This window comes from Pristiophorus japonicus, chromosome X (genome assembly GCF_044704955.1).
Source record: "Pristiophorus japonicus isolate sPriJap1 chromosome X, sPriJap1.hap1, whole genome shotgun sequence".
Lineage (NCBI taxonomy): Eukaryota > Metazoa > Chordata > Chondrichthyes > Pristiophoridae > Pristiophorus > Pristiophorus japonicus.
In genome coordinates, this window is record NC_092010.1 from 10,450,675 (window position 1) to 10,472,445 (window position 21,771).

Sequence of the window (21,771 nt, forward strand, 5' to 3'; positions counted from 1 at the left end):
ATTCCCAGGGCAGGTACAGCACGGTGTTAGATACAGAGTAAAGCTCCCTCTACATTGTCCCATCAAACATTTCCCGGGCAGGTACAGCACGGGTTAGATACAAAGTAAAGCTCCTTCTACACTGTCCCATCAAACACTCCCAGGGCAGGTAGAGCACGGGTTGCATACAGAGTAAAGCTCCCTCTACACTGTCCCATCACACACTCCCAGGGCTGGTGCAGCATGGGTTAGATACAGAGTAAAGCTCCCTCTACACTGTCCCATCAAACACTCCCAGGGCAGGTACAGCACGGTGTTAGATACAGAGTAAAGCTCCCTCTACACTGTCCCATCAAACACTACCAGGGCAGGTACAGCACGGGGGTAGATACAGAGTAAAGCTCCCTCTACATTGTCCCATCAAACACTCCCAGGGCAGGTACAGCACGGGGTTAGATACTGAGTAAAGCTCCCTCTACACTGTCCCATTAAACACTCCCAGGGCAGGTACAGCACGGTGTTAGATACAGAGTAAATATCCCTCTGCACTGTCCCATCAAACGCCCCCAGGGCAGGTACAGCATGGGTTAGATACAGAGTAAAGCTGCCTCGACACTGTCCCATCAAACACTCCCGGGGCAGCTGCAGCACGGGTGTTAGATACAGAGCAAAGCTCCCTCTACACTGTCCCATCAAACACTCACAGGGCATGTACAGTACGGGTTACAAACAGAGTAAAGTTCCTCTGCACTGTCCCATCAAACATTCCCAGGGCAGATGCAGCATGGGGATAGATACAGAGTAAAGCTCCCTCTACACTGTCCCATCAAACATTTCCCGGGCAGGTACAGCACGGGTTAGATACAGAGTAAAGCTCCCTCTACACTGTCCCATCAAACATTCCCAGGGCAGGTACAGCACGGTGTTAGATACAGAGTAAAGCTCCTTCTACACTGTCCCATCAAACACTCCCAGGGCAGGGAGAGCACGGGTTGCATACAGAGTAAAGTTCCTCTACACTGTCCCATCACACACTCCCAGGGCAGGTACAGCATGGGTTAGATACAGAGTAAAGCTCCCTCTACACTGTCCCATCAAACACTCCCAGGGCAGGTACAGCACGGGGGTAGATACAGAGTAAAGCTCCCTCTACATTGTCCCATCAAACACTCCCAGGGCAGGTACAACACGGTTTTAGATACCGAGTAAAGCTCCCTCTACACGGTCCCATCAAACATTCCCAGGGCAGGTACAGCACGGGTTAGATACAGAGTAAAGCTCCCTCCACATTGTCCCATCAAACACTCCCAGGGCAGGTACAACACGGGGGTAGATGCAGAGTAAAGCTCCCTCCACATTGTCCCATCAAACACTCCCAGGGCAGGTACAACACGGGGTCAGATACAGAGTAAAGCTCCCTCTACACTGTCCCATCAAACACTCCCAGGGCAGGTACAGCACGGGTTCGATACAGACTAAAGCACGCTCTACACTGTCCCATCAAACACTCCCAGGGCAGGTACAGCACGGGTTAGATACAGAGTAAAGCTCCTTCTACACTGTCCCATCAAACACTCCCAGGGCAGGTACAGCACGGGTTAGATACAGAGTAAAGCTCCCTCTACATTGTCCCATCAAACATTCCCAGGGCAGGCACAACACGGTGCTAGATACAGAGTAAAGCTCCCTCTACACTGTTCCATCAAACATTCGCAGGGCAGGTACAGCATGGGTTAGATACAGACTCAAGCTCCCTCTACATTGTCCCATCAAAAACTCGCAGGGCAGGCACAGCACGGGGTGAGATACAGAGTAAAGTTCCCTCTGCACTGTCCCATCAAACATTCCCAGGGCAGGTACAGCGCGGTGTTAGATACAGATTAAAGCTCCCTCTACACTGTCCCATCAAACACTCCCAGGGCAGGTGCAGCATGGGTTAGATACAGAGTAAAGCTCCCTCTACATTCTCCCATCAAACATTCGCAGGGCAGGTACAACACGGGGTTAGATACAGAGTAAAGCTCCCTCTCCACTGTCCCATCAAACACTCCCAGGGCAGGTACAGCACGGGTTTGATACAGAGTAAAGCTCCCTCTGCATAGTCCCATCAAAAACTCCCAGGACAGGTACAACACGGGTTAGATACAGACTCAAGCTCCCTCTACATTGTCCCATCAAACACTCCCAGGGCAGGTACAACACGGTTTTAGATACAGAGTAAAGCTCCCTCTACACTGTCCCATCAAACACTCCCAGGGCATGTACAGTACCGGTTAGATACAGACTAAAACTCCCTCTGCACTGTCCCATCAAACATTCCCAGGGCAGGTACAGCATGGGTTAGATACAGAGTAAAGCTCCCTCTACATTGTCCCATCAATCACTCCCAGGGCAGGTACAACATTGGGTTAGATACAGAGTAAAGCTCCCTCTACACTGTCCCATCAAACACTCCCAGGGTAGGTACAACACGGGGTTAGATACAGAGTAAAGTTCCCTCTGCACTGTCCCATCAAACACTCCCAGGGCAGGTACAACACGGGGTTAGATACAGAGTAAAGCTCCCTCTAGACTGTCCCATCAAACACTCCCAGGGCAGGTACAACACGGGGTTAGATACAGAGTAAAGCTCCCTCTACACTGTCCCATCAAACACTCCCAGGGCAGGTACAACACGGGGTTAGATACAGAGTAAAGCTCCCTCTAGACTGTCCCATCAAACACTCCCAGGGCAGGTACAACACGGGGTTAGATACAGAGTAAAGCTCCCTCTACACTGTCCCATCAAACACTCCCAGGGCAGGTACAGCACGGTGTTAGATACAGATTAAAGCTCCCTCTACACTGTCCCATCAAACATTTCCAGGGCAGGTACAGCACGGGGTTAGATACAGAGTAAAGCTCCCTCTACACTGACCCATCAAACACTCCCAGGGCAGGGACAGCACGGAGTTAGATACAGAGTAAAGCTCACTCTACACTGTCCCATCAATCAGTTCCAGTGCAGGTACAGAATGGGTTCGAACATAAGAACATAAGAAATAGGAGCAGGAGTCGGCCATTTGGCCCCTCGAGCCTGCTCCGCCATTTAAGAAGATCATGGCTGATCTGATCATGGACTCAGCTCCACTTCCCCGCCCGCTCCCCATTATCCTTTACTCCCTTATCATTCAAAAATATATTCAATGAGCCAGCCTTCACAGCTCTCTGGGGCAGAGAATTTCAAAGATTCACGACCTTCTGAGAGAAGAAATTCCTCCTCATTTCTGTTTTAAATGGGCAGCCCCTTATTCTGAAACTATGCGCCCAAGTTCTAGATTCCCCCACGAAGGGAAATATCCTCTCTGCATCGACCCTCACAAGCCCCCTCAGAACCTTATACGTTTCAATAAGATCACCTCTCATACTTCTAAACTCCAATGAGTATTGGCCCAACCTGCTCAACCTTTCTTCATAAGTCAACCCCCTCATCTTCGGAATCAACCTGGTGAACCTTCTCTGAACTGCCTCCAATGCAAATATATCCTTCCTTAAATAAGGAGACCAAAACTGTACGCAATACTCTATGTGTGGCCTCACCAATACCCTGTGCTGTTGGACCAGGACTTCCTTACGCTTATACTCCACCCCCTTGCAATAAAGGCCAGCATTCTATTTGCTTTCCTGATTAATTGCTGTGCCTGCATACTAACTTTTTGTGTTTCATGTACCAGGACCCCAAGGTCTTTCTGTACCTCAGCATTTTGTAATCTCTCCGCATTTAAATAATGATTTGCTTTTTTATTTTTCCTATCAAAGTGGATAACCTCACATTTTCCCATCTGCAAAATTTTTACCCGCTCATTTAGCTTATCTATATCCCGTAGATTTTTTGTGTCCTCCTCACAACTTGCTTCCCTCCTATCTTTGTATCATCAGCAAATTTGGCTGTATTACACTCGGTCCCTTTATCCATATAGATTCATTAATATAGATTGTAAATAGTTGAGGTCCCAGCACTGATCCCTGTGGCACCCCACTAGTTACAGTTTGCCAACTGGAAAATTACCCATTTATCCCGCCTCTCTTTTCTGTTAATTAGTTAGTCTCTATCCATGCTAATAAATTACACCCAACCCCGTGAACTTTTATCTTGTGCAGTAACCTCTTATGTCGCACCTTATCGAATGCCTTCTGGAAATCTAAATACATGCCATCCACTGGTTCCTCCTTGTCCACTCTACTAGTTACATCCTCAAAAAATTCTAGAAGATTTGTCAAGCATAATTTTCCTTTCATGAATCCATGCTGACTTGGACCGATCCTGTCACTGCTTTCCAAATGCGCTGCTATTTCATCTTTAAAAATTGATTCCAACATTTTCCCCACTACTGATGTCAGGCTAACCAGTCTATAATTCCCTGTTTCTCTCTCCCTCCTTTTTTAAACAGTGGGGTTACATTAGCTTCCCTCCAGTCTATAGGAACTGATCCAGAGTCGATAGACTGTTGGAAAATGACCACCAATGCATCCACTATTTCTAGGGCCACTTCCTTAAGTACTCTGGGATGCAGACTATCAGGCTCTGGGGATTTATCGGTATTCAGTCCCATCAATTTCCCTAACACAATTTCCTGACTAATAGGATTTCCTTCAGTTCCTCCTTCTCACTAGACCCTCGGTCCCCTAGTATTTCCAGAAGGTTATTTGTGTTTTTCTTAGTGAAGACAGAACCAAAGTATTTGTTCAATTGGTCTGCCATTTCTTTGTTCTCCATTATAAATTCACCTGATTCTGACTGCAGGGGACCTACATTAGTCTTCACTAATCTTTTTCTCTTCACAAATCTATAGGAGTTTTTATGTTCCCTGCAAGCTTCCTCTCATACTCTATTTTTCCCCTCCTAATTAAACCCTTTGTCCTCCTCTGCTGTAGTATAAAATTCTCCCAGTCCTCAGGTTTGCTGTTTTTTCTGGTCAATTTATATGTCTCTTCCTTGGATTTAACACTATCCCTAATTTCCCTTGTTAGCCACAGTTGAGCCACCTTCCCTGTTTTATTTTTACGCCAGACAGGGATGTACAATTGTTGAAGTTCATCCATGTGATCTTTAAATGTCTGCCATTGCCTATCCACCGTCAACCCTTTAAGTATCATTTGCCAATCTATGCTAGCCAATTCACGTCTCATACCATCGAAGTTACCTTTCCTTAAGTTCAGGACTCTGGTCTCTGAATTAACTGTGTCACTCTCCATCTTAATGAAAAGAATGCTACCATATTATGGTCACTCTTCCCCAAGGGACCTCGCACAACAAGATTGCTAATTAATCCTCTCCCGTTACACAACACCCAGTCTAGGATGGCCAGCTCTCTAGTTGATTCCTCGACGTATTGGTCGAGAAAACCATCCCTTATACACTCCAGGAAATCCTCCTCCACCGTTTTGCTAACAATTTGGATAGCCCAATCTATATGCAGATTAAAGTCACCCATGATAACTGCTGTACCTTTATTGCACGCATCCCTAATTTCCTGTTTGATGCCATCCCCAACTTCACGACTACTGTTTGATGGTCTGTACGCAACTCCCACTAGCGTTTTCTGCCCTTTGGTGTTCCACAGCTCTACCCATACCGATTCCACATCATCCAGGCTAATGTCCTTTCTTACTATTGCGTTAATCTCCTCTTCAACCAGCAACGCCATCCCACCTCCTTTTCCTTTCTGTCTATCCTTCCTGAATATTGAATACTCCTGGATGTTGAGTTCCCTGGAGCCATGTCTCCGTAATCCCAATTACATCATATCCGTTAACAGCTATCTGCGCCATAAATTCATCCACCTTGTTACGAATGCTCCTCACATTGAGACACAGCCTTCAGGCTTGTTTTTTTTACACTATTTGTCCTTTTAGAATTTTGCTGTAATGTTGCCTTGGGTTTCTCTGCAGCTCCACATTTCCTTATCTCCTTTTTACCTTTTGCTTCTGCCCCCATTTTACTTCCCTCTGTCTCCCTGCATAGGTTCCCATCCCCTTGCCATATTAGTTTAAACCCTCCCCAACAGCACTAGCAAACACTCCCCCTAGGACATTGGTTCCGGTCCTGCCCAGGTGCAGACTGTCTGGTTTATACTGGTCCCACCTCCCCCAGAACCGGTTCCAATGTCCCAGGAATTTGAATCCCTCCCTCTTGCACCACTCCTCAAGCCAGGTATTCATCTTAACTATCCTGTTATTTCTACTCTGACTAGCACATGGCACTGGTAGCAATCCTGAGATTACCACCTTTGGGGTCCTACTTTTTAATTTAACTCCTAGCTCCCTAAATTCAGCTTGTAGGACCTCATCCCATTTTTTACTTATATCGTTGGTACCTATATGCACCACGACAACTGGCTGTTCTCCCTCCCCCTCCAGAATGCCCTGCAGCCGCTCCAGGACATCCTTGACCCTTGCACCAGGGAGGCAACATACCATCCTGGAGTCTCAGTTGCAGCCGCAGAAACGTCTATCTATTCCCCTTACAATAGAATCCCCTACCACTATAGCTCTCCCACTCTTTTTCCTGCCCTCCTGTACTTCCTCATGAACTTGGCTGCTGCTGCCTTCCCCCGATGTGTCATCTCCCCCAACAGTACCCAAAACGGTATATCTTTTTTGGAGGGAGATGACCACAGGGGACCCCTGCACTACCTTCCTTCCACTGCTCTACCTGATGGTCACCCATTCCCTATCTGCCTGTGTGACCTTTACCTGCGGTGTGACCAAATCACTAAACGTGCTATCCATGACATCTTCAGCATCGTGGATGCTCCAGAATATATGTTGTGTATTTAAGATAGCATCTGACTACTATCTGAATTTATGTTAATGCAATGTTTGTGGTTATGCAATGTTCCCTCTAATTTGGTTTTGCACGCAGCCCCTTTAAATTTGCTGCGCGGTCAGCCGCTATGCAGCTGCGCATGCGCAGTATCTCTCCCCGTGGCAGGAGCCGGGGAGCGGCTTGTGTGGTACTGCGCGATTGGTGTGCGACCGTGTGGTCACACGCCTCAGGAGGAACATTGGTGAACAATGCAGACAGTATCTGGAGCTGGAAAGTGTGAAGCCTTCTGGTGCGAGGGGGAAGTGGGATGAGAAAAGGAGAGGAGACGAAGATAACGTCGTTGCCCCCAGCGGGGTCGATGTCTCCGGCACCCACCACCTGGTGCTCAATGAGCCGCAGCACTCGCTCCTCCAGGTCTGAGAGCTGCTGGAACTGAGGTTAACCCCCACCTGTCCTCTGCTGCTCCCTCCGATTGTGCGCCATCTTGGCCTGCAATATAAGGAATATGTGTGTGTGAGTCAGAGTCCAGCTATGTATCTGGGAGATAGGCCTGCCGCCGTTGAATAGCTGTGAACGTAGGCAAGGGGTGAGATGAGCATGTGAGTTTGAGTAGGTGCAGATATTTGGTGGGCCGAATGGTGGGGAGAGCGGTGGGGGGGGAGCGGTGGGGGAGCGATGGTGGGGGGCAGGGTGGGGTGGAGCGGTGGGGGGAGCGGTGGGGGAGCGATGGTGGGGGACATGGGTGGGGTGGAGCGGTGGGGGGAGCAGTGCTTTGTGCACAGACAGAGGATCAGATGCCGGTATGTGGAACCTGTTGAAACATGTATTCACCCTGACCACCCGACTGAGATCGTTGAACTTTCCACGACACCACTGGCCAAGACCTCCTCTGCCACTTCCCTCCACATTGCCCTGAAGACCTCGGACAATGGCCTCCTTCCACTGACCGGGAACAGTGCTTCCCTCCCTTGCTCCATTGCCCCCACCAATGCCTCCAACGTGATGTCATTGAACCCGACGAGCTCTCCCCCTTGGATTTGGATTGAAAGCAGCCATTGCTATGAGGTCTCTCAGTTGCTCTCAGGGGCGACTTCAGTTCCAGCAATGATGAAAATGAGCAGCTGCACATTGACACAACCTCCCCTTTAAAGAGCTGGATTGAGCCAGTGTGAAGGATTGAAGGATGATTGCTGAATGCAAGTCACCGTAAATTCAGTAGCGTTCTAGTGTTAGCGCCCCTGTAGCGCCCCACTGAGGTCATTAGCGCTCGATTTACTGCCCCCTTCCTTCCTTCCTGGGGCGCTAAAGCCCAATTTAAAAGAACTTCAGAATCCTTCGTACCTGGCGATAAATTTTCAAAATGTAAAAAGGTCTGGGTACTACTGAATTTCTCCCCCCAAGAGTCTCTAAACATTAGCATTGTGACCTTGTTCTTATTTGTCTTCTATCATGGAATGCTGATGGTTCTTTCTAACATGTGTCTTTGTGTATTTGCAGACGGCATGGAACCTGTACTATTTGGCTGTTTCAGGACATGGCATCTCCATCACGTGTTTGCTGGTGTCCCTTTGTATATTCTTCTACTTCAAGTAAGTTTACATTTTCAATGCTTTTTTATCAAAAAACTGAGCTTAACTAAAATATGTGGAGCCCAGACATCATGCTGGCTGGGCATCAGCTTTTTACAAAGTTTGTTTTGACTGTAAGTTAGGTAAGGTACCACGGCGAGCCAAATCTGGGCAGAGCACAGGGGCAGCACTCGGTGTGATCCCAGATTCAATCCCTGGTTTGCGCCCAAGTGACCATTCTTCACCTCAGATGGTGAAGCAAAGTCCTCCCGATAATTGACAACATGAGCGGGGAAGAATCTGCACCCCGATTGGCTGCCTGGTACCTTGCAGTCCGGTGGCGCTCGGCGGCAAGTCAGAAATAGGTGCACTGTAACAACAATGCAATTCAAATCAATGGTGATGAAGGCACACAAAATTTCTCATGATTCCCACCAAGAAGACATCACACCGACATGGGTTGTGTTCTGATAGGAAGTCTGCACCTAAAGGGGAGCTGTCATTTTTCACTTGTCTTTACGGAGTCTGTAGGAGAGAAATATCTTTGGTGTGCTTTTTATTAGGGTGTTTATTTTGGCAGCACTTTTCTTTCAGACTGTTTCTCCTCAGAGTTTGAACTCTGCCATTTCAGTGGGTGCAATGTATGGGTATTCCAATGGAGATACTCATGTATCTATTGTTTGGAGAGAGAAGAGGAAAACAAAGAGAGGATGCCAGGGTGAGGTCACACTAACGGAAGGCAGTCCTCACTTGTCTTTACCCTCAAACCCAGATAAACAGGTCGATGTGCACGTAGCCGGACCTGTGGGAGGAACTCTGTTTTTTAGACTGCGATGCACAGGACAACCTGTGATCCAATTATGCCACATGCAAGAATCTGATACCCATCCAATGTCCACCACAGACTCCACACTGCCAACGGCTGTCGAGTCACCACAGTGCTCAGCATTTCCACCTCATAGCTCAGTCCAAGGTTGCCATAGCAGGTTCAGTCAACTGATATCTTGCTTGCCGCAGCCAGCAAGTACATTACATTTCCCTTAGACAACGAGGAATAAGATATCCCACCCATTCTAATCTCACTCTCCTCACTCTCCTCACTCCCCATTCCCTTTGAAAAATGTTTTTATTCATTCATGGAATGTGGTTATCGCTGGAAAGGCCAGCATTTATTGCTCATCCCTAATTAACTTTGAAAATCATAGAATCATGGAATGGTTACAGCACGGAAGGAGGTCATTCAGCCCGTCGAGCCTGTGCCGTCTCTCAGCCAGTCCCACTCCCCCGCCCTTTCCCCGTAGCCCTGTATTGTTTTTCCTGCAGGTACTTATCCAATTCCCTTTTGAAAGCCACGACTGAGTCTGCCTCCCCCACCCTTTCAGGCAGTGCATTCAAGATCATATCCACTCGCTCCGTAAAAAGGTTTTTCCTCATGTTGCCTTTGGTTCATTTGCCAATTACCTTAAATCTGTGTCCTCTGGTTCTCGACCCTTCCACCAATGGGAACAGTTTCTCTCGATCTACTCTGTCCAGACCCCTCATGATTTTGAACACCTCCATCAAATCTCCTCTCAACCTTCTCTGTTCTATGAACAATCCCAGCTTCTCCAGCCTATCTATGTAACTGAAGTAACGTGGGTGGTGGTGAGCCACCTTCTTGAACCGCTGCAGTCCGTGTGTTGAAGGTACTCCCACAGCGCTGTTAGAAACATAGAAACATAGAAAATAGGTGCAGGAGTCAGCCATTCAACCCTTCGAGCCTGCACCATCATTCAATATGATCACGGCTGATCATTCACCTCAGTACCCCTTTCCTGCCTTCTCTCCATACCCCTTGATCCCTTTAGCCATAAGGGCCACATCTAACTCCCTTTTGAATATATCTAACGAACTGGCCTCAACAACTCTCTGTGGTAGAGAATTCCACAAGCTCAAAACTGCCTGGGTGAATAAGTTTCTCCTCATCTCGGTCCTGGATGGCTTACCCCTTATCCTTAGACTGTGACCCCTGGTTCTGGACTTCCCCAACATTGGGAACATTCTTCCTGCATCTAACCTGTCCAATCCCGTCAGAATTTTATATGCTTTTATGAAATCCCCTCTCATTCTTCTAAATTCCAGTGAATATAAGCCTAGTCGATCCAGTCTTTCTTCATATCTCAGTCCTGCCATCCCGGGAATCAGTCTGGTGAACCTTCGCTGCACTCCCTCAATAGCAAGAATGTCCTTCCTCAGATTAGAAGACCAAAACTGCACACAATACTCCAGGTGTGGCCTCACCAAGGCTCTGTACAACTGCAGAAAGACCTCCCTGCCCCTGTACTCAAATCCCCTCGCTATGAAGGCCAACATGCCATTTGCTTTCTTTACTGCCTGCTGTACCTGCATGCCTACTTTCAATGACTGATGTACCATGACACCCAGGTCTCATTGCACCTCCCCTTTTCCTAATCTGTCACCATTCAGATAATAATCTGCCTTCCTGTTTTTGCCACCAAAGTGGATAACCTCACACTTATCCACATTATACTGCATCTGCCATGCATTTGCCCACTCACCTGGAGTTCCAGGATTTTGACCCAGCGACGATGAAGGAATGGCAGTATATTTCCAAGTCAGGATGATGTGTGACTTGGAGGGGAACTTGGAGGTGATGGTGTTCCCATGCGCCTGCTGCCCTTGTCCTTCTAGGTGGTAGAGGTCGCGGGTTTGGGAGGTGCTGCCGAAGAAGCCTTGGCGAGTTGCTGCAGTGCATCTTGTAGATGGTACACACTGCAGCCACGGTGTGCCGGTGGTGGAGGGAGTGAATGTTTAAGGTGGTGGATGGGGTGTCAATCAAGCTGGCTGTTTTGTCCTGGATGGTGTCGAGCTTCTTGTGTTGTTGGAGCTGCACTCATCCAGGCAAGTGGAGAGTATTCCATCACACTCCTGAATTGTAGATGGTGGAAAGGCTTTGGGGAGTCAGGAGGTGAGACACTCGCCGCACAATACCCAGCCTCTGACCTGCTCTTGTAGCCACAGTATTTATGAGGCTGGTCCAGTTGAGTTTCTGGTCAATGGTGACCCTCAGGATGTTGATTGTGGGGGATTCAGCGATGGTAATGCTGTTGAATGTCAAGGGAAGGTGGTTAGACTTTCGCTTGTTGGAGATAGTCATTGCCTGGCACTTGTGTGGCGTGAATGTTACTTGTCACTTATCAGCACAGGCCTGAATGTCGCTGCATTCGGGCATGGACTGCTTCATTTTCTGAGGAGTTGCGAATGGCACTGAAGACCTTACAATCATCAGCGAACATCCCACTTCTCAGCTTATGATGGAGGGAAGGTCATTGATGAAGGAGCTGAAGATGGTTGGACCTAGGAGACTGCCCTGAGGAACTCCTGCAGTGATGTCCTGGGGCTGTGATGATTGACCTCCAACCACCACAACCATCTTCCTTTGTTCCAGGTATGGCTCCAGCCAGTGGAGAGTTTTCCCCCTGATTCCCATTGACTTCAGTTTTACTCAGGCTCCTTGATGCCACATTCGGTCAAATGCTGCCTTGATGTCAAGGGCAGTCCCTCTCACCTTATCTCTGGAATTCAGTTCTTTTGTCCATGTTTGGACCAAGGCTGTAATGAGGTCTGGAGCCGAGTGGTCCTGGCAGAACCCAGACTAAGCCTCGGTGAACAGGTTATTGGTGAGTAAGTGCCGCTTGATAGCACTGTCGACGACACCTTCCATCACTTTGCTGATGATTGAGAGCAGACTGATGGGACGGTAATTGGCCGGATTGGATTTGTCCTGCTTTTTGTAGACAGGACATACCTGGGCAGTTTTCCACATTGTTGGGTAGATGCCAGTGTTGTAGCTGTACTAGAACAGCTTGGTTAGAGGTGCGGCTAGTTCTGGAGCACAAGTCTTCAGCACAACAGCCGGGATGTTGTCGGGGTCCATAGCCTTTGCTGTATCCAGTGCATTCAGCCATTTCTTGATATCACGTGGAGTGAATCGAATTGGCTGAAGACTGGCTTCTGTAATGGTGGGGACCTCAGGAGGAGGCTGATATGGATCATTCACTCGACACTTCTGGCTGAAGATGGTTGCACTTGTCTTTGCACTCATGTGCTGGATTCTGGAATCAGGTTGGGAATATTCATGCAGCCTCCTCCTCCCGTTAGTTGTATAATTGTCCACCACCATTAATGACTGGATGTGGCAGGACTGCAGAGCTTTGATCTGATCTGTTGATTGTGGGATCACTTAGTTCTGTGTATAGCATGCAGCTTTCGCTGTTTAGCATGCATGTTGTCCTGTGTTGTAGCTTCCCCAGGTTGGCACCTCATTTTTAGGTTCACCTGCTGCTGCTCCTGGCATGCTCTTCTACACTCCTCATTGAACCAGGGTTGGTCCCCTGGCTTGATGGTAATGATAGAGTGAGGGATACATCGGGCCATGAGGTTACAGATTGTGGTGGAATACAATTCTGCTGCTGCTGATGGCCCACAGTGCCTCATGGATGCCCAGTTTTGAGCTGCTAGATATGTTCTGAGTCTATCCCATTTAGCACAGTGGTAGTGTCACACAACACGATGGATAGTGTCCTCAGTGTGAAGACGGGACTTTGTCTCCACAATGTCTCTGTGGTGATCACTGTTACCAATACTGTCATGGACAGATGCATCTGTAACAGGTAGATTGGTGAGGACGAGGTCAAGTAGGTTTTTCCCTCGTGTTGGTTCTCTCACCACCTGCTGCAGGCCCAGTCTGGCAGCTATGTCCTTCAGGACTCAGCCAGCTCGGTCAGTAGTGGTGCTACCGAGCCACTCTTGGTGATGGACATTGAAGTCCCCCACCCAGAGTACATTCTGTGCCCTTGTTACCCTCAGTGCTTCTTCCAAGTGGTGTTCAACATGGAGGAGTACTGATTCATCAGCTGAGGGAGGGCGGTAAGTGGTAATCAGCAGGTTTCCTTGCCCATGCTGGACCTGAAGCCATGAGGCTTCGTGGGGTCCAGAGTCAATGTTGAGGACTCCCAGGGCCACTCCCTCTGGACTGTATACCACTGTGCACCACCCCTGGTGGGTCTGTCCTGCTGGTGGGACAGACATACCCAGGGATGGTGATGGAGGAGTCTGGGACATTGGCTGAAAGGTATGATTCTGGGAGCATGACTATGTCAGGCTGTTGCTAGACTAGTCTGTGGGACAGCTCTCCCAAATTTGGCACAAGTCCCGAGATGTTGGTGAGGAGGAATTTGTGGCATCAACAAGGCTGGATGTATCTTTGTTGTGTCTCGAGCCGGTGTCAGGTGGTCCGTCCGGTTTTATAATTATTATCCGACCCAGTCGAATCCCACTCTCCCCTCACTCCCCATACCCTTTAATATACGACCCAGTCCAATCCCACTCTCCCCGTCATTCCCCAAACCCTTTAATATACCACCCAGTCTAATCCCACTCTCTCCCTCACTCCCCAAACCCTTTAATATCCCACACAGTCTAATCCCACTCACCTCCTCACTCCCGCACCCTTTAATATCCCACCCAGTCTAATCCCACTCTCCCCTCACTCCCCATACCCTTTAATATCCCACCCAGTCTAATCCCACTCTCCCCTCACCCCCCATACCCTTTAATATCCCACCCAGTCTAATCACACTCTCCCCTCACTCCCTGTACCCTTTAATATCCCACCCAGTCTAATCACACTCTCCCCTCACTCCCTGTACCCTTTAATATCCCACCCAGTCTAATCACACTCTCCCCTTACTCCCCATATCCTTTAATACCCCACCCAGTCTAATCCCACTCTCCCCCTCACTCCCCATACCCTTTAATATCCCACCCAGTCTAATCCCACTCTCCCCTCACTCCCCATACCCTTTAATATCCCACCCAGTCTAATCCCACTCTCCCCTCACTCCCCATACCCTTTAATATCCCACCCAGTCTAATCCCACTCTCCCCCTCACTCCCCATACCCTTTAATATCCCACCCAGTCTAATCCCACTCACCTCCTCACTCCCCGTACCCTTTAATATCCCACCCAGTGTAATCCCACTCTCCCCTCACTCCCCATACCCTTTAATTTCCCACCAGGTCTAATCCCACTCTCCCCCTCACTCCCCGTATCTTTTAATATCCCACCCAGTCTAATCCCACTCTCCCCCTCACTCCCCATACCCTTTAATATCCAACCCAGTCTAATCCCACTCTCCCCCTCACTCCCCATACCCTTTAATATCCCACCCAGTGTAATCCCACTCTCCCCTCACTCCCCATACCCTTTAATTTCCCACCAGGTCTAATCCCACTCTCCCCTCACTCCCCATACCCTTTAATTTCCCACAAGGTATAATCCCACTCTCCTCTCACTCCCCATACACTTTAATATCCCACCCAGTCTAATCCCATTCTCCCCCTCACTACGCGTACCATTTAATATCCCACACAGTCTAATCCCACTCACATCCTCACTCCCCGTATCCTTTAATATCCAAGCCAGTCGAATTCCAGTCTTCCCCTCACTCCCCATACCCTTTAATATCCCACCCAGTGTAATCCCACTCTCCCCTCACTCCCCATACCCTTTAATATCCCACCCAGTCTAATCCCACTCTCCCCTCACTCCCCATACCTTTTAATATCCGACGCAGTCTAATCCCACTCTCCCCGTCACTCCCCGCACCATTTAATATCCCACCCTGTCCAATCCCACTCTCCCCTCACTCCCTGTACCATTTAATATCCCACCCAGTCTAATCCCACTCTCCCCGTCACTCCCCGTACCATTTAATATCCCACCTTGTCTAATCCCACTCTCCCCTCACTCCCCATACCTTTTAATATCCGACGCAGTCTAATCCCACTCTCCCCTCACTCCCCATACCCTTTAATATCCCACCCAGTCTAATCCCACTCTCCCCTCACTCCCTGTACCATTTAATATCCCACCCAGTCTAATCCCACTCTCCCCGTCACTCCCCGTACCATTTAATATCCCACCCAGTCTAATCCCACTCTTCCCCCTCACTCCCCATACCCTTTAATATCCCACCCAGTCTAATCCCACTCTCCCCTCACTCCCCATACCCTTTAATATCCCACCCAGTCTAATCCCACTCCTGCTCACTTCCCGTATCCTTCAATATCCCACCCAGTCTAATCCCACTCTCCCCCTCACTCCCCATACCCTTTAATATCCAACCCAGTCTAATCCCACTCTCCCCCTCACTCCCCATACCCTTTAATATCCCACCCAGTGTAATCCCACTCTCCCCTCACTCCCCATACGCTTTAATATCCCACCCTGTCTAATCCCACTCTCCCCATACCCTTTTATTTCCCACCAGGTCTAATCCCACTCTCCTCTCACTCCCCATACACTTTAATATCCCACCCAGTCTAATCCCACTCTCCCCTCACTCCCTGTACCATTTAATATCCCACCCAGTCTAATCCCACTCTCCCCGTCACTCCCCGTACCATTTAATATCCCACCTTGTCTAATCCCACTCTCCCCTCACTCCCCATACCTTTTAATATCCGACGCAGTCTAATCCCACTCTCCCCGTCACTCCCCGTACCATTTAATATCCCACCCAGTCTAATCCCACTCTTCCCCCTCACTCCCCATACCCTTTAATATCCCACCCAGTCTAATCCCACTCTCCCCTCACTCCCCATACCCTTTAATATCCCACCCAGTCTAATCCCACTCCTGCTCACTTCCCGTATCCTTCAATATCCCACCCAGTCTAATCCCACTCTCCCCCTCACTCCCCATACCCTTTAATATCCAACCCAGTCTAATCCCACTCTCCCCCTCACTCCCCATACCCTTTAATATCCCACCCAGTGTAATCCCACTCTCCCCTCACTCCCCATACGCTTTAATATCCCACCCTGTCTAATCCCACTCTCCCCATACCCTTTTATTTCCCACCAGGTCTAATCCCACTCTCCTCTCACTCCCCATACACTTTAATATCCCACCCAGTCTAATTCCACTCTCCCCCTCACTCGCCATAACCTTTAATATCCCACCCAGTCTAATCCCATTCTCCCCCTCACTACGCGTACCCTTTAATATCCAACCCAGTCTAATCCCACTCTTCCCCTCACTCCCCGTACCCTTTAATATCCCACCCAGTCTAATCCTACTCTCTCCTCACTCCCCGTAACCGTTAATTTCCCACCCAGTCTAATCCCATTCTCCCCCTCACTCACCATACCATTTAATATCACACTCACCATCTCACTCCCCATACCCTTTAATTTCCCACCCAGTCAAATCCCACTCTCCCCCTCACTCCCCATACCCTTTAATATCCAACCCAGTCTAATCCCACTCTCCCCCTCACTCCCCATACACTTTAATATCCCACCCAGTGTAATCCCACTCTCCCCTCACTCCCCATACCCTTTAATTTCCCACCAGGTCTAATCCCACTCTCCCCCTCACTCCCCGTATCTTTTAATATCCCACCCAGTCTAATCCCACTCTCCCCCTCACTCCCCATACCCTTTAATATCCAACCCAGTCTAATCCCACTCTCCCCCTCACTCCCCATACACTTTAATATCCCACCCAGTGTAATCCCACTCTCCCCTCACTCCCCATACCCTTTAATTTCCCACCAGGTCTAATCCCACTCTCCCCTCACTCCCCATACCCTTTAATTTCCCACAAGGTATAATCCCACTCTCCTCTCACTCCCCATACACTTTAATATCCCACCCAGTCTAATCCCATTCTCCCCCTCACTACGCGTACCATTTAATATCCCACACAGTCTAATCCCACTCACCTCCTCACTCCCCGTATCCTTTAATATCCAAGCCAGTCTAATTCCACTCTTCCCCTCACTCCCCATACCCTTTAATATCCCACCCAGTGTAATCCCACTCTCCCCTCACTCCCCATACCCTTTAATATCCCACCTTGTATAATCCCACTCTCCCCTCACTCCCCATACCTTTTAATATCCGACGCAGTCTAATCCCACTCTCCCCGTCACTCCCCGTACCATTTAATATCCCACCCTGTCCAATCCCACTCTCCACCTCCCTCCCCGTACCCTTTAATATCCCACCCAGTCTAATCCCACTCTTCCCCCTCACTCCCCATACCCTTTAATATCCCACCCAGTCTAATCCCACTCTCCCCTCACTCCCCATACCCTTGAATATCCCACCCATTCGTACCCCAATCTCCCTTCACTCCCCATACCCTTGAATATCCCACCCAGTCGAATCGCACTCTCTCCCTCACTCCCCATACCCTTTAATATCCCACCCAGTCTAATCCCACTCTCCCCTCACTCCCCATACCCTTTAATATCCCACCCAGTCTAATCCCACTCTCCCCCTCACTCCCCATACCCTTTAATATCCCACCCTGTCTAATCCCACTCTCCCCCTCACTCCCCATACCCTTTAATATCCCACCCAGTCTAATCCCACTCTCCCCCTCACTCCCCATACCCTTTAATATCCCACCCTGTCTAATCCCACTCTCCCCCTCACTCCCCATACCCTTTAATATCCCACCCTGTCTAATCCCACTCTCCCCCTCACTCCCCATACCCTTTAATTTCCCACCCAGTCGAATCCCATTCTCCCCCTCACTCACCATACCATTTAATATCACACTCACCATCTCACTCCCCATACCGTTTAATTTCCCACCCAGTCTAATCCCACTCTCCCCCTCACTCCCCATAGACTTTAATATCCAAGCCAGTCCAATTCCACTCTTCCCCTCACTCCCCATACCCTTTAATATCCCACCCAGTGTAATCCCACTCTCCCCTCACTCCCCATACCTTTTAATATCCGACGCAGTCTAATCACACTCTCCCCGTCACTCCCCGTACCATTTAATATCCCACCCTGTCCAATCCCACTCTCCTCCGTCACTCCCCGTACCCTTTAATATCCCACCCAGTCTAATCCCACTCTCCTCCGTCACTCCCCGTACCCTTTAATATCCCACCCAGTCTAATCCCACTCTCCCCGTCACTCCCCGTACCATTTAATATCCCACCCTGTCCAATCCCACTCTCCTCCGTCAATCCCCGTACCCTTTAATATCCCACCCAGTCTATTCCCACTCTTCCCCCTCACTCCCCGTACCCTTTAATATCCAACCCAGTCTAATCCCACTCTCCCCCTCACTCACCATACCATTTAATATCACACTCACCATCTCACTCCCCATACCCTTTAATATCCCACACAGTCTAATCCCACTCTCCCCTCACTCCCCATACCCTTTAATATCCCACCCAGTCTAATCCCTCTCTTCCCCTCACTCCCCGTACCCTTTAATATCCCACCCAGTCTCATCCTCCTCTCTCCTCACTCCCCGTAACCGTTAATTTCCCACCCAGTCTAATCCCATTCTCCCCCTCACTCACCATACCATTTAATATCACACTCACCATCTCACTCCCCATACCCTTTAATTTCCCACCCAGTCAAATCCCACTCTCCCCCTCACTCCCCATACACTTTAATATCCCACCCAGTGTAATCCCACTCTCCCCTCACTCCCCATACCCTTTAATTTCCCACCAGGTCCAATCCCAATCTCCCCCTCACTCCCCGTATCTTTTAATATCCCACCCAGTCTAATCCCACTCTCCCCCTCACTCCCCATACCCTTTAATATCCAACCCAGTCTAATCCCACTCTCCCCCTCACTCCCCATACACTTTAATATCCCACCCAGTGTAATCCCACTCTCCCCTCACTCCCCATACCCTTTAATTTCCCACCAGGTCTAATCCCACTCTCCCCTCACTCCCCATACCCTTTAATTTCCCACACAGTCTAATCCCACTCACCTCCTCACTCCCCGTATCCTTTAATATCCCACCCAGTCTAATTCCACTCTTCCCCTCACTCCCCATACCCTTTAATATCCCACCCAGTGTAATCCCACTCTCCCCTCACTCCCCATACCCTTTAATATTCCACCTTGTATAATCCCACTCTCCCCTCACTCCCCATACCTTTTAATATCCGACGCAGTCTAATCCCACTCTCCCTGTCACTCCCCGTACCATTTAATATCCCACCCAGTCTAATCCCACTCTCCCCGTCACTCCCCGTACCATTTAATATCCCACCCTGTCCAATCCCACTCTCCACCTCCCTCCCCGTACCCTTTAATATCCCACCCAGTCTAATCCCACTCTCCCCTCACTCCCCATACCCTTTAATATCCCACCCAGTCTAATCCCACTCCTGCTCACTCCCCATACCCTTGAATATCCCACCCATTTGTACCCCAATCTCCCTTCACTCCCCATACCCTTGAATATCCCACCCAGTCGAATCGCACTCTCTCCCTCACTCCCCATACCCTTTAATATCCCACCCAGTCTAATCCCACTCTCCCCCTCACTCCCCATACCCTTTAATATCCCACCCTGTCTAATCCCACTCTCCCCCTCACTCCCCATACCCTTTAATTTCCCACCCAGTCTAATCCCATTTTCCCCCTCACTCACCATACCATTTAATATCACACTCACCATCTCACTCCCCATACCCTTTAATTTCCCACCCAGTCTAATCCCACTCTCCCCCTCACTCCCCATAGACTTTAATATCCAAGCCAGTCCAATTCCACTCTTCCCCTCACTCCCATACCCTTTAATATCCCACCCAGTGTAATCCCACTCTCCCCTCACTCCCCATACCTTTTAATATCCGACGCAGTCTAATCACACTCTCCCCGTCACTCCCCGTACCATTTAATATCCCACCCTGTCCAATCCCACTCTCCTCCGTCACTCCCCGTACCCTTTAATATCCCACCCAGTCTAATCCCACTCTCCTCCGTCACTCCCCGTACCCTTTAATATCCCACCCAGTCTAATCCCACTCTCCCCGTCACTCCCCGTACCATTTAATATCCCACCCTGTCCAATCCCACTCTCCTCCGTCACTCCCCGTACCCTTTAATATCCCACCCAGTCTATTCCCACTCTTCCCCCTCACTCCCCGTACCCTTTAATATCCAACCCAGTCTAATCCCACTCTCCCCCTCACTCCCCATACACTTTAATATCCAACCCAGTCTAATCCCACACTCCCCCTCACTCCCCATACACTTTAATATCCCACCCAGTCTAATCCCATTCTCCCCCTCACTACGCGTACCATTTAATATCCCACACAGTCTAATCCCACTCACCTCCTCACTCCCCATACCCTTTAATATCCCACCCACTCTAATCCCACTCTCCCCCACACTCCCTGTAACCTTTAATATCCCACCCAGTCCAATCCCACACGCCACCTCATACCCCGTACGCTTTAATATCCCACCCAGTCCAATCCCACTCGCCACCTCATTCCCCGTACCCTTTAATATCCCACACAGTCTAATCCCACTCTCCCCCTCACTCCCCACACCCTTTAATATCCCACCCAGTCTAATCCCACTCTCCCCCTCACTCCCCACACCCTTTAATATCCCACCCAGTCCAATCCCACTCGCCACCTCATTCCCCGTACCCTTTAATATCCCACCCAGTCTAATCCCACTCTCCCCGTCACTCCCCGTACCCTTTAATATCCCACCCAGTCTCATCCCACTCTCCCCGTCACTCCCCATCCACTTTAATATCCCACCCAGTCTAATCCCACTCTCCCCCTCATTCCCCATATGCTTTAATATCCCACCCAGTCTAATCCAACACTCACCTCACTCCCCATACCTTTTAATATCCCACCCAGTCTAATCCCACTCTCCCCCTCACTCCCCGTACCCTTTACTATCCCACCCAGTCTAATCCCACTCTCCCTGTCACTCCCCGTACCCTTTAATATCCCACCCAGTCTAATCCAACACTCACCTCACTCCCCATACCTTTTAATATCCCACCCAGTCTAATCCCAATCTTCCCCCTCACACCCTGTACCCTTTAATATCCCACCCAGTCTAATCCCACTCTCCCTGTCACTCCCCGTACCCTTTAATATCCCACCCAGTCTAATCGCACTCTCCACCTCATTCCCCGTACGCTTCAATATCCCACCCAGTCTAATCCCACTCTCCACCTCATTCCCCGTACCCTTCAATATCCCACCCTGTCTAATCCCACTCTCCCCCCTCACACCCCAAACAATTAAATATCCCACCCTGTCCAATCCCACTCTCCACCTCATTCCCCGTACCCTTTAATATCCCAGTACCAGTCTTATCCCACTCTCCCCTCACTCCCCATATCTTTTAATATCCCACCCAGTCTAAGCCCACTCTCTCCCTCACTCCCCGTACCCTTTAATATCCCACCCAGTCTGATCCCACTCTCCACCTCACTCCCCGTACGCTTTAATATCCCACCCAGTCTAATCCCACTCTCTCCCACACTACCCATACCCTTTAATATCCCACCCAGTCTAATCCCACTCTC

The 21,771-nt window shown here is 49.5% G+C and overlaps 1 protein-coding gene across 1 annotated transcript in view; it reads left to right on the forward strand.

Annotated features, from left to right (window-relative positions):
• Positions 1–21,771, forward strand: part of LOC139240805 (calcitonin gene-related peptide type 1 receptor-like) — a 457,522-nt gene that overhangs the window by 410,922 nt on the left and 24,829 nt on the right. Inside the window, exon 6 of the mRNA XM_070869283.1 lies at positions 8,285–8,376. Coding sequence (XP_070725384.1) covers positions 8,285–8,376 — 92 coding nt within the window. The remainder of the gene's footprint in view (positions 1–8,284; positions 8,377–21,771) is intronic.